Genomic DNA, 14,554 nt, shown 5'->3' with positions numbered 1-14,554 from the left:
AAGCTGACAGATCAGTCCCTTCTCTCCTCCCTCTGTATCTCTCTCTGATCATATCTTTGAACAAGTAGTGATTAATGACATACAGAGACTGATGAATTATTCACCAAAGAGAGACTGAAAGTACAGAGAAAGGAAGAAGGAAAACAGCAAGAGGGAGGATAAGAAGGGTGGAAGGAGGGGGAGAAGGAAAGGAGGAGGGCATATGAGATGCAAGGGAGACAAATGATGAAGGTGGTGTAAGATGAGAATGGAAAGCATGATGTCTCTTCTGTAACGTACTAGAAGAGGTTGCGTGTGTGTGCAGTCATGCCAAGGTTTGGCAATTTCTGAATTGTACTAGGTTAAAAAAAACCTATTTTTAACCTTTTTAAATAAGACAGGTTTCTGTCCAAACCATGGGTTAGTTACTCAGCTGATAATTTAGATCTGGATTTGTGTTTTTATACAGAGACATTTTACCACAATAATAATATATATGTATTTATTAATATGATGAAACCTAAAGGTGAATTTAAGGCGATACAATTATATAACTAAATAATTATATTTTTATATAATACAGTGCCTAGCATAAGTGTACACACACATGCTAAAGTTGACAAAAAAGAGGAATAACAAAATCTTCTTTTGGAAATTGATCTTAATGCCTTAATTTAAAAAATGAGGAGAAATCCAACCTTTAAGGACACCAATTTTCTTTGTGAATGAATAATGTAACGTAAATAAATAAATGTTCTTCCTTAAAATACAGGTTGCATAAGTCAGGACAGCCCTATGTTAAATTCCCATAGAGTCAGGCAGATTTTTATTTTTAAAGGCCAGTTGTTTCATGGATCCAGGATAATATGCATCCTGATAAAGTTCTCTTAACCTTTGGAATTAAAATATCCCCACATCATCACATACCCTTCACCATACCTAGAGATTGGCATGGTGTTTTTTCAGTTAGGCTAATTGCTGGTATGATTTGCATTGAGAGATGATCTTATGGAAAGTGCCCCATGCCAATCTTATTCCTCTTTTTAGTCAACTTTAGCATGGGTGTGTTCACTTATGCTATCCACTGTAGTAATTGTATATTATAAGTGTGTGTGTGTGAAAATATAAAATGTTTAATTTGAATTAATTTGAATTTAATTCATTATATTAAAACTTTGTTTTACTGAATGAATATAATACAATTTATTAAAACAATACCTTTTTATGTATTACTAAATTAATATATATACTGCTCTCATTTTATGAACCATGGACGAAGAAATCTCAAAATATTTAAAATTGACCAGAGGCTTTCAAAAAAGAGCAAAACAACATGATCCAGACCTGCCTGTTTTGTTATGTTTGATTACTGAAATCCCTCTCTGTTATGAATGTTTGCATTCCAAAGAATTCCTCTTCCTTTCATTCCAGTTTAAATTTCATTCCAACATCATGTGAGACGTTACCAATTTAAATTCCAAATTATAGATTGAAACAGAGCCAATTCTGAATTTTGCCCAACCCAGGCTCTATCTTTGGAGATCAGCGACTGTATGAGCAATGTATCAAGGAAAAGAGAGTGGTTGGGAGAAGAAACAAAAATGGTGAAACAAAAACTGCGAAAAATGGCATGACGGAAGGGAAAATGAAGGGAGAGCGGATAGTCATACGATATAGCCTCCTTGCATAATAGAAATTACAGAGTAGCTCAAGGTAGAACCACCCTTGGGGGTTTTAGAGCTGGTGGGTGTTGTGTCTGAGGAAGTGATGTGCAAGCAGGGTAAGCCGAGGAACTTTGTTGGTGTGAGATTTGAATAGAGCTCTCGAGAGTCAGGCTGACAGGCAGGCCCTTTGTTTTTCTTGATTGGCAGGCACTTGTTTGTCCCTGCTTGTTGAAGAGGAGCTGTTCTCTTCACTCTGTTGCTGAAACCGAGTTGCCAAAGTCAATGTTTTTCAAGTGACTCACTCATGCACACTCATATAAATTGTTATTAAAGGCTGTGTGATTGAAAGCTCACACTTGGTGAGAGACAGAGTCATAAGGCTTAATCACAGTTTAGAGGACATCTTTGTGGAAATTGTCATTGGCATTGACACTTTTTTTGCTTGGAAATAAATCCATCGTTTTCTTGGCTTTGTATTCAGATAAGGGCTTGCGAATGTTAGGAGAGCCGGTGGTAATTTACAGGCACAATGCGCCATCTCCTTTCCTTTTTATCCTTCTGATCCTCTCTCTCTCTCTCTGTTTCTCCCAGTCATTCCCTAAGCGCAGCATCTGTCTGCCAAGGCTACCTCATTTGCACATTTTTTCTTTTCAAATATCTCTGTGTTCATCATCCTAGGTTATGCAATCAAGTTTATTACCTAGGGTTGGTAACTGAGAACTGAGTTTCATTTAAAAAAATACTGTAACCAAATGAATTCCATGATGTTCGTTTCCATTAACAGCACTTCTGCATTCATCTCTCGACAAGGATGTGTTCCTGAAACGCAAGTGAATCTACAGACCTAGGAAAACAGAAATAATGCAATGTGAATTAAATGTGATGGGAGAGAAAGTAAATAGACATGAGAAGTTAAAATTAAAAGAGAAATGTTGGTTAAAGGTAGGGTAGCCAATTTCGGAGAGGCAAGCAATAGCAAGCTAGCCTTTGAAAGCATTAGATCTCACCCTCCCTTCACAGCGTCTCCAAAGCCACGCCTCCTTTCAAACACATGAACTCACACAGCAGAGTCTAAAGCATCGCGAGAGACGGCGATAAATTACCTCAAAGCACATAACATTACATAACGTAAACAACTAGCTCTACTTGTTCAACCTGACTGCTGCAGTTTCATTTCGGCATTGATAGTGTTGACAGAACAGTGGTTCACAAATTTTTTTAGTCGTGTCCCCCTTTAAAAAAATTACATTGAAAACCATGCAATGAAAAACACCTGCAATAATTTCACTTTGTAATGTCATTGAATCATACAACAGAAAGAAAGAATAATAGATCGGAACTTAACTTTTAATTTAAATAAACAAAAACATTTAAATATTTCAGGGATGCTTTGGATGAACAATATATAAAAGCGCCAATATATAATAGCTTTTATAATATATATATATATATATATATATATATATATATATATATATATAATATATAATAGCGCCTCACATCATGAGCTCAGCATTTTGTTTGTCTGCTCACCGGAACACGCACAGCAGCGGAGAGGCATTCACAAAAGCAGCTTGTGAAAAAAACTAAAGCGTTTTTTTAATAAGAGGTCTAACAATAGCCAGCTTAAAAGTTTTCGGTACATATCCTAGTGACAAACATGAATTAATGATTTTAAGAAGAGGATCTATGACCTCGCATCTCTTTCAAAAGCTTAGGCTGCGTTTACACTTGGCATCAACATGCGATCACCGTGATAAGCCAATCAGGACACGGTGTGTTACACCTGTCCACATCAAGTGGCTTCTGTATCTGGATAACAGATCGGATCTCGCATTCCCACGAAAAAGAAGAAGGATGGCTCCGGTGCAATGTCGACCTGAACTGGTGGGTTTTCTTTTAAAAACAGTTTTCAGTTGGGGTACATTCTACAAATCTCGCAAAATGAGGAGGATGAAGAGGCTTAAAGTACTAATAATATGGATAGATGTCGTAATGGAAATGGTATAGAGATTGCTAATGTGACGTCATCGTGACGTATTACCAGTGGTGAACGCAAAGCATTTTGGGAATCGGCACAAACAGAAGGCGCCAGATTGATTGCATGGAGGGAAGAACGCAGTGTTCAAGATGCCGTCTACCTGCTGTGTTATAAACTGCAATAGTCCTTCTTGCACAGTTTTGAAAACGAATGTTAAGGGTTGTTTTAAGGACATGTTTGTGTATGCTCGTAGACAGCCACTCTGAAGCGGTCAGAGGCGATTCTAAAAGATTCAAAATGTCGAGACAGGACCCATCGTCAAAATTCTGCCCACCACTCTAACTTAGTTCATCCAAAACAAACTAGAAAATAGACTCAAAGTGCTAAATACCTGAATTATTCTTTAAGAACGGATCAATATATTTGTTTTCCTTAATTTTAATTAACCCTAACTTTATTCTCATCTGAATGGTAAATAATTGATTTTGGTATAAAATAATACTACCATTAAAAACACCTTTGATTTTCTTTTTTAATCAATGTAGAATATGCAACTGCTCTGAAGAAAAGAAATGAAAACCAATGCGATATGATTAATTTCCAACAGATGTAACCCACAGACTGTTTCGAAATGGGGTTGGATGTTGCTTTTAAAACTGTGTGTGTTTGGTTGGGTGACAGTTGTAGGTTACAGTTTGACAAGGGTTTAGAGTGTGACAAAAGCACAATGTTTTGTTTTATTGCGAGTGTAAGTTACACAAATATAAGTAAACACAACTTGCAGTTTGAATGATAACCTCTATGAAGAAAATGATGGAGTATGTTTTTATGTTTCCACTGTTCGATCGCGATTTTTTCATGCCAGAACACTTGCCTGCTATGCCAGCCCATGTAAACGGGCCAAACATACCCATAATTCTTTGCGTTCTGATGACGTTGCCGCCCAGTTGGTCACATGTCTTAGCGATCTCTATAGAGAAACGTATCCGAGAACGTTGCCAGCTGTGGTGGGAAAAATTTGCGTTTTTTACAGAAAATTAATGGTTCTGCAACTTTAGGGTAAGAAAACAAACATTTCAGGGTTTTTTTGCGATGTACTTCGCTCTCGTCTCGACTGTATCGCAAAACCACGCTATGTGCAGCTATTCCTGGAGAGAGGAGGGGGAATAATGACTGGGCGGTAGGGTTGGGCGGTATTTCGGTAATATCGTATACCGCGGGGTCTTAAAATAGCAACGGTATCAGTTTCAATACCGTCATTACCGGCACTTATATAATATATAAATATAATTTATTCAATGCCTAAAAATGCTTATGTAGTTGTCATCAAGTGACAGTGTGGAGGAGAAAGAGAGAGAGAGAGAAGGGAGAGGCGGTAAATACTGACGAGGCAATTTGTAAATGTTGCAATAAAAAAGGTGACCGTGAGAGATGGAAACACCACCCACTCACTGCTGCGAAGATGCATTTTGCCCCGAGTTCATTAAATAAGCGCATTAGTTTATATTTGTTAAAATATTATAATGTTATTTTTTTTACGTTGATAATGAAAACTGAACAGCACGAGTAAGATGGGATGCATCGGGAGACAGACATTGACCACTTAATTAAGTTTCATTTTGTAAAAGGCCTTTCTTTAAAGTGAATTTCGTTTTGTATAAATTGTATCTTAATTTTAATATTTTTTTTTATCAACCAATAATAAATAAGAATCAAATATAGCAGACAACATAATCATGACATGATCGTGCGCTGGCGCGCCGCGGTCACTTGCATTGAAATCTCATCATAAATTAACCGAAACTCAGTGTATGTCTCACAGACATGACAGATAGGCCTATATCTAAATAAAGCTTGAAATTTCATTAAACGAAACAATTCAAAGCGAAAAGAAATAGGCCACTCGCTGATTATTTAATCCATGATGTGCATTTCTCTCTATGCGCGTTCATACGGAAATGGCGATCATCAAATTAAACGAAACTATTCAAAACGAAAAGAAATCGGCTAGCCTACTCTCTCATTATTTAATCCATGATGTGCATTTCTCTCTATCGTTCACTATGGAGATGGCGATTCGTCAATTTATTTAAACGAAACAATTCAAAAGGAAAAGAAATATAGGCAGCATACTCTCTGATTAATCCATGATGTGCATTTTTCTCTCTATAGGCGCGTTCACTACGGAGATATCAATCGTCAATTTCTTTAAACGAAACAATTCAAAACGAAAAGAAAAAGGCTAGCCTATACCTTCTGATTATGTAATCCACGATTTGCATTTCTCTCTATATATGCGCGTCCACTAGGAGATGGCGATCGTCAACTTAATCTTTGCAGCACTGACAGAAAAGTTGTATTAATAAAAATCAATCGACGCGTGTCACCGAATTTACAAATGCACTTCTTGCGTGTTGCTTGTTAATTTAATTTAAATTAATTAATAAAATGAATACAATTGTCATAATTAAAATAATTAAATATTATTAATTGTCCCATTTTTGCTCATTTATAAATAGTATTTATATCTACCACCCCCTCAGCACCTGGGTTAAACAATTATTTGGCGCCATCATATTATAACGGCCCACGTATTAAAAATAGTCGAGTCTAAATAGGGCTACGGCTCATATTACATTAAATGCCGTCAGCAGGGATCAGACACAACATGCACGGGTTGGCCTTGATTTTTTTTTTGTGTGTTTTTTTGCCCGATCTGGTATTCAGTTTCTGAACGGTGTAGGCACAAGCCAACAGTTTGGTGATGCTGTCTGAGCCTTATGTCATAATTTTTAATTAGTCACGGTAATACCGTATACCCCGGTAAAATAGGGAGGAGGTTTGACGGTATCAAAATTTGGATACCGCCCAAGCCTACTGGGTGGGGTTTTATGTGATGTCCACCTGTAAATGCAGACATGATGGCTGGATTGCGTTTACATTACACTGAGATCCGATCACAATGCGTCCTCGACTACCTCCGAACCTGGACACGCTGATCGGATAACATTCCGATCAGAAGTGCGTTTACACTTGTCTTTTCAATGTGTATGTGGACAACATCCGGATACAGGTCGCATGTTAATGCCAAGTGTAAACATAGCATTAGTCGGTATAGGGTCTAACATACCTGTTGTTGATTTAGAATGATTTAACGAGTTTAGACAATTCTTCTTATTCTATAGCAATGAATTAATACATTTTTTCCTCAGGGAGACTACAATGCACTGTCTGATACGATACTGTAGTAGACCGTTGCATAGTTATAATTTTCTCTCTAATCTTAATCAATCTTGGAAGTAAAGAAGTTCATAAAGTCATTACTGCTGTGCTGTTTGGAAACGCCCGGTGTACTGTTTCAAATAAATACCTTGGGTTGGGTTGCTTTTTTCCAGAGAGTGTTGAAAAATAAGCATAACTTGCAGTTTCTGTACGCAATCGTGCTCTCTCTCCACGAAATGCGAAAAACATCTAATTTTGTTTTCTTCCAGCTACGCTCCATTTTTCTGGCTGCTCTCTTTAGGGCCCGATTTTGCTCGTTGTACCATGGCGTTGGACTATTTTCTTTAATCTTCTTTAAGCGCAATGGAGCAAATGTGTCTAAAGTGCTGGAAAAGAGAGAGCCAATCATTTCTGTTGCAACATCAGGTTCTTCTAAGCTATCTGGGATGCTGACGAGATGAAACTGGTCAGGAAGATTATTTATAAAACAATCTTTAGTGGCAGAAGTGATATTTATAACACAGAGTCGGCTTTGTAACCTTGGCTAAATTAAGTATAGGCTACATGATATTAAATAATGATCTGAGATGTCATCGCTCTGCTGCAGAATTTCAACGGCATCAACATTGATTCCACAGGGCTCCAGACTAACGTTTTGTTACTAGGAGTGCTGTAGCCCTTGACTGAAAATTTTAGGAGCGCAAGCAGAAAATTTAGGGGCACACCTTAAATCAGCTTGCAATGCAGTTATTCAAATTTCCCCCAAAATAACTGTAATACTGACAAATTCTTTATATATATTAAATAATAAATAGACTTAACGTACAGATATTATAATGTGCAGTTTTATTTTAAGTTCACAGGGCTCCAGACTAACATTTGAGGGCAGCAGCACCGGAGCCACTGAGTTCTACAAAAAATATCTGGCAGAACTGGGGCTTACAATAAAGCACTAAGCTTAATTTAGGGTGTAGATGAAATTAACTTTAATTATTATCATTCATAATGTCTTAATATTAATTAAAAAGCAAAACGAGTGAAAAAATTGATATTAGGGAGTGAAAATAGCCAATAAGCATCCTACTGTTTACAATGGTAATTTCATTATTTATTTTTTAAATAGAAAAAAGAGTTTTCCTACATCTTAAAATGTTTAGTTTTAGGACTAGCTTTGAAGGATGAACAAAAAATGTGTTGGTCATCACATGAAAAATAACATTAATGATATTATAGTTTTGAAGTGCTGGAAAAAGATGTGTAGTGTAAGCGTTTGACTATTTCTGTCACAATACCATAGTTATGGTTACAGTTACTAAATTAGCCTAAATCCATGGTGAATGTTACTGGTTTGTGGACTTTTTTCTGGTTTCCACGTCAGCGCTGTTTGATCTGATATCTATGGTTTATAACAGAGAACTCTGCGCCGAATCGGAATGTTTCTCACTGGATCTCGCAGTGATGATGTTATTAATTCTTAGGCGAATTCAATAGATTTCTTCACTGGATCTCCAGAGTCTGGATCTCCAAGTAACAGTGTCGCGTAATCGAGATCGGCCCACGACTGGCAAGTTCGGGGTCCTGGGCTGTCTATTATTGGTCCGAACTAATAAACAGTCCGTGAAGCATAAATGAGTAGCGTATTTTCGTTCCGCTTTAATATTGTTTGCAACGTTGGCAACACTGGCAACGTTGTGGTCGCGCCAGCGCGACTTAAATAATATTTGGTCACACCGGCAAGAAAAATGGTCGCAGTCTGGAGCCCTGTTCCACGTGACAACATTAGATAAAGTATGGTTACGACAAGGAGTAGGTCCTAACACGTGTTGTCTAATTCCAATAGAGTTTAGAATGTCTGTAAATGCTAATCCCAATGCATCTTTTTTATTATCTACTTGGATATTAAAGTCACCAACAATTAGGAATTTATCTGCAGCCAGTACTAACTCTGATAGAAAATCAGCAAATTCTTTGATAAAATCTGTATGGTGGCCTGGTGGCCTGTATAGTAGCCAGCACAAATATCGAACGGGATTTATCACTTACGCTAGATAACATTACAGAAAGCACCATCACTTCAAAAGAATTATATTTGAAACTAGACTTCTGAGTAATACTGAAGATATTGCTGTAAATTACAGCAATACCTCCCCCTTTTCCTTTTAAACGAGCCTCGTGTTTATAGCAGTAATATTGCGGGGTGCACTCATTTAAAGTAATGTAATTGTCTTGTTTTACCCAAGTTTCTGTCAAACACAGCACATCTAGGTTATGGTCTGTAATCATTAACAGTAAGTGCTTTTGTAGAAAGGGATAGAATATTCAGCAACCCCAAGCTTTATCATTTGTTCATCTGCATTATATTTGTTATTTATTTGTTGAACATCAATAAAATGTTTACCCTTAAATGGGTTTGGGAGTTTTTGTATTTCCTAGTTCGGGGAACACACATAGTCTCTGATGATGTCTAGGTGAAAGAGTCTCTATGCGATGGGATTTATCTGACCTCAGTGATGTGAGACACTCAGTAGACGGTCAGTTTAGCCAGTCTGTCTGCTTCCTGACCTGAGCCCCAATTCATGTTTGAGCTCCAAGACTATGTGCCATTTTACTAGAGAGAAGAACGGCACCATCCCAGGAGGGATGACATTCTATTTTCAACAGGTCAGGTCTGCCCCAAAAACTTTTCCAATTGTCTATGAACCCTATATTATTTTGCGGACACCACTTAGACAGCCAGCCATTGAGTGAGGACAGTCAACTAAGTATCTCATCACTCCGGCAAACAGGAAGGGGGCAAGAATTACAGTGCCTGACATCGTACTTGCAAGTTCACTCTTTAATGTTAAATTTAGTGATCTTCGATTTAGTTCGACTGGCGAAGTCGAACATTATTAGTGCCGACGTGAATAATAATTTTAGAGAATTAATTAAATTAACATTAGCCAGCACTTTAAAATTTGCTTTGATGTCAGGCGCTCTGGCTCCCGGCAAACATGTGACTATGGTGGCTGGTGTCTCTATTTTCACATTCCGTGTAATAGAATCGCCAAATAACTAGGGCACATTCAGCAGGATTCTCAGTGGGTGTTTCACTGAGTGGGGAGTATGGTTGCAACAACAAATCGATTAAATTCGATTATTAAAAGAGTTGGCAAAGAATTTCATTATCGATTCGTTGTGTCGCGCGATTATTACGCCTGTCAATAATTCTCAGAGATGTTTGAGTATAAATAAAAAAGTTGAGTGCGGAGCGGAGCGGAGCAGATCTATGAGGCGCCAGACTGGACAAAAGCGAAGCGAACTCCGCGAGCAAGCGCGAGAGAGACCGAGTGTGTCTGAGCATTAGTAAATTGGTACATAGTAATATGTAATTACTATATAAGAGGCATGGAAGTTCAATAAATGGACAACAATATAAATAAAAACAACAATTAAATTCTTACCACTAAATTAGCAGACTGTGATTTGAATCAGATAGACGAAGTTGAAAACACAAAAAACACAGTTTTTCCACAATTTGCAGCACTGAATTTTTTAATCTTTACTCTAAATGACACTATATGCTCGGAAAGGATGAGCTGCAAAATACCTTACACACCATAGGAGGTGGTTAATCCAATGTATTTGTTGTTTTATATTATTTTATATTGCATTTATATATTTATAATTAATATTAGGATAGACTAGAGATATCTTCTGTTATAATTATTATTATTGCTATTATTATTACCTATTATCCATGCGCGAGACTTGTCTTTTGTGTGCATTTGCTTGTTAAATAATGTCAAACATTTTGTTAAAGATTATAACATCTTTGACAAAAAACAAAACAAAATACAAGTTTGTGAGTGTGTGCATCTGTGAGTGTGAGTTTGTGAGTGTGTGCATCTGTGAGTGTGTGCAAGTGTAGAGAACAAGTTCTGACGTTCAAACAAATCCTTTTTCTGAATTGTAATTTTCTTTATTTTTTATAAATTATTTATTGTTCTGACAGCTCAGGTCCATTTAAACAAAAATAAACATCTTTTTGTGCACTTTATTTTTAAAAAGCATATGTATTTGGCAGATGTAAGCATACATGTGTATGTTTTTTGTGTTAGTCCATTTTTTTGCACTGGATTTTTTTCACTGAATTTGCACTGTCAGTTCTGTTTTTGAATAAAGGGTTGGAAATTAATGCTTTTTATTTTATTTTCTATCCATTTCATTGATTAATCAAAAAAATAATCGACAGATTAATCGATTATTAAAATAATCGTTAGTTGCAGCCCTAGTGGGGAGAATCTATTTGTTATGGTAATCGGAACGGAGGAACGAAGTTTTGTCCCGGGACTACTGTGTCTCACGGTCACCCAGTTGCACAGGCTCTACAGCCAGAACAGAACAATGTACAGAGTTCACTAAGCTAGTCGCATCCAAAGCAGTATCTAAAGCCCTTGCATTCTTACTATCCTCGATTAAAGTTTGGATGGGTGTCTCTAGTTCTGAAATCTTCTCCATCAGCCTGACAATCTCCCTGCATTTATCACATGTGTAGTCCTCAACGCTGACAGAGAAGGCTATACTATACATGTGACACGCAGTGCAAGTGACAATAACAGGCGAAGACATTACTCACTGTGTTTGTTGACTTATCTACTCACCACAGTTGTTTGATGGACTCGAAAAAGGCGTGAGTGCACGAGAGAGAAAAAAGACGGTAAACATGAATGGCAGATTAACAGGCTAGCTGAAGGCTAGCGAGAGAGTTTCAAGCAGTATAACAAAAAATTTGTTTATAAAAAAAAATGCCTACCCTGCCTTTAAGACAAAATATATGGACTAATAGGCTATTGTAGGTTTTCTAATCTGGCACTCAATACCTAAAAGAAGTTCTGTCATTGTTTTAGGTTCCCAGTAAGGTAGGGTTTTGACAGCAGGGTAGAATTAACTCACAAAGCCTGTTCTTTGTGATGAACTGGTAAAAAAGAGTGAGTTTTCAGTTTGAATCAATCTAATGACTCACTCACTCAGTGAATCTATCATTGAACCACAACTCGAAATGAATCAAAAATGCAGACTATGCTGTGTTGTACTTAAGGCTTGTGATACTTAAATCAGTGTTATATAAATATGACTGCTTTTTTATGACAATATTACATTTTTAAATTGTATATTAATATTAATTAAATATAGTATAAATATCTAAATTTTACAAACTATTGTTACTCTAAAGGAAATGTGTTTCTGTTTTTTTTCTCATTTAAAATAGTTTTGTGTTGTTATTATGCATTTATACATGTTTAACTTGTTGTTGTTTTTATGTGAAACTGTTTGTGCTGCCATCTGGAACAGGACATTCTGAAAGAAGAGATCTTGTATCTCTGTGGAATTTTGCTGATTCAATTAAGCATAAAGTATCTATATTATAACAAATAAAATGTTACCAAATATTTTTAGTTAGGTTATCAGGTTTTTTTTAGTAGATGAATTTTGGTTGAATAATAGTGTTTTTATTATATTATTATAATTATAATTTATTTAGTATCTAGTTAGGACCAATTGTTCTAGTCCTAAAAGAACCGTTTGTGGATTTGTTAAGGAACCTGAAGAGTTCAGTGGAATTGAATCAGTGGAACAGAATCATTGCATTTCTCATGATTTTTGTTACCTCTCGAGGTTGTAATAAATCATTCTCACTCTCTCTCTCTCTCTCTCTTTCAGAGATCTCTGTGAGTCTGCTCTCCGTCATTGTAACGTTCTGTGGCATTGTGCTGCTCTCTGTCTCTCTCTTCGTCTCCTGGAAGCTTTGCTGGTTGCCGTGGAGAGATCAGGAAGGCGGGGGTCTGAGCTTAACGTCGGGGCTCCTGCCCGGCGGTGCCAGTTTGGGCGGGGTCGGAGGTGGAGGGGGCTCCTCGCTGCTTCCTCCCCTATTGCAGAGGAAGGATACTCACTCCTCTTCCTCGCTGTATCCCTCACTCTCCCAGCATGGTCAGCATCACCCCCATTTCTCCGACCCGATGGGGGTGGAGGGCGGAGGGGGGCTGGTAGTGGGGGGTGTGGTTGGGGGTCCGCAGGAGATGCAGGAGCATTCCTACCTAGACATGGACTCTTATCCCAACAATGCTGGTGAGCAGAACTCTGCATTGTATCAAACTCAGAAGCACTACTTTACTCTTTGTTAGACCTAAGAGACAATGATCATTGTTAATTATCCTCCATTCTCTTAACTACACTCCTTTAATCTTTTCTATGGCTTATGGTTTCTCTTCCAGCAAACCTTAAGTTGAGCCAGACATCTCCCGAGTTGCCCCCAGCAACAGAAGGAGGCTCAGCTGCAAAAGACCTGCCCAATGCCCACTCCCAGCAGCCGGTCACCACCAGGTCAGTGACCTTCTCTTGTTGTTCCTGTCTCTCTCTCTGTATGTATGTTGCAGGATGATGGAATGGGTGTGTAGTTTGTGTCTTGCAGAATGTTATATTGAAGTACAATATTGTGTTTTAGCTTACTGAAAAATCGCTACTGTTGAGATTTATGTAAAAAAAAAAAACTATTGTGTAATATCATGAAAAATAATTACCAAAATAACTGTTTTCTTTATATTGTGTTATACATTTTGAAGTGTAATTTATTCCTGTGATGGCAAAGCTGATTTTTCAGCATCATTACTCCAGTCTTCAGTCACTTGATCCTTCAGAAATAATTCTAATATGATGATTTGGTAACCAAGAAACAATTCTGATTCATTTTAAAGTTGAAAACAGTTCTGCTGCTTGATATTTTTGTTGAAACTGTGATACTTTTTTCAGGAATAGAAAGTTCAAAAGAACATAATTTATTTCAAATAGAAATCTTTAACTAAAGTCTTTACTGTACTATACTGGGCACTTTTGATCAATTTAATTCATCCTTGCAGAATAAAGTTTTTTTTTTTTTTTTTTAAAGGTGCCCTAAGCGTTTGAACAGTGTTTATCACTTTTTGAAAACAGTATATCTGCACACTTCATTACTTCAAGGACATCCTGGGGTTAAATGTCTTTAAATACTTTACTGAATCACATGAAAACATGACCACACATAAAGAAAGAAAGAAATTAATTAAATTATTGCATATATTATATACTGCGTAAGAAAATAAAGCCTGTATTTAAAAACTTTTTTCATGACATTTTGACATATTTTCTTTTATTATATTCCCATTATATCAATGCAATATTTTTTTGTGGTGCTCTACAGTAAAAATAACTGTAATCATGTAAACAGTGTGTTCATTTAAAATGAATCATAAAATCATGCAAAACAACAAATACCGTGATAAATAAATACTTTAAAATACATTTAAATAAGTATAAATGTGTATTCAGTTTTTTCTCTACTTTTGCCCCCTTATTTGCATTAGAATTTAAAAAAAGAAAAGAATGCGCAGTGCAAAAAGCCAAAATGTTAAAATAGGCTTATAGGCAAATATCCAGTGTGGTGGGAGTTTGTCTATACATGCGCATGTGTGAGTGTGTTGTTCACCTTCTGGTCTCTCTCTAGGCCTAAGCCCATGACTCACCAGCTCTCCAGCCCTGATTTCCACAGTGAGGAGAAGAGTGATCAGCTGACCAGCATTGGGCAGATCAAACCAGAACTTTACCGGCTGCGCCAGGGAGACCAGGGTGATGGCAAACAAGGCGACAACTGCGGCAAAATTAGCTTCCTTCTGCGCTACGCCTTCAAGTGAGT

The 14,554-nt window shown here is 37.1% G+C and overlaps 1 protein-coding gene across 3 annotated transcripts in view; it reads left to right on the top strand.

Moving 5' to 3' along the window:
• syt3 (synaptotagmin III) overlaps window positions 1-14,554 on the top strand; it is a 48,291-nt gene that overhangs the window by 14,695 nt on the left and 19,042 nt on the right. For all 3 annotated transcript variants that reach the window (XM_077212654.1, XM_077212653.1, XM_077212655.1), the window contains 3 exons: window positions 12,550-12,954; window positions 13,101-13,209; window positions 14,366-14,548. In XM_077212654.1, the coding sequence (XP_077068769.1) occupies window positions 12,550-12,954; window positions 13,101-13,209; window positions 14,366-14,548 (697 nt within the window). The remainder of the gene's footprint in view (window positions 1-12,549; window positions 12,955-13,100; window positions 13,210-14,365; window positions 14,549-14,554) is intronic.

This window comes from Siphateles boraxobius, unplaced genomic scaffold, assembly GCF_051911475.1.
Source record: "Siphateles boraxobius isolate OS27281-9 unplaced genomic scaffold, OSU_SipBor_1 66, whole genome shotgun sequence".
In the NCBI taxonomy this organism is placed as follows: Eukaryota; Metazoa; Chordata; class Actinopteri; order Cypriniformes; family Leuciscidae; genus Siphateles; species Siphateles boraxobius.
This window is presented reverse-complemented; position numbering and strand designations above follow the sequence as displayed.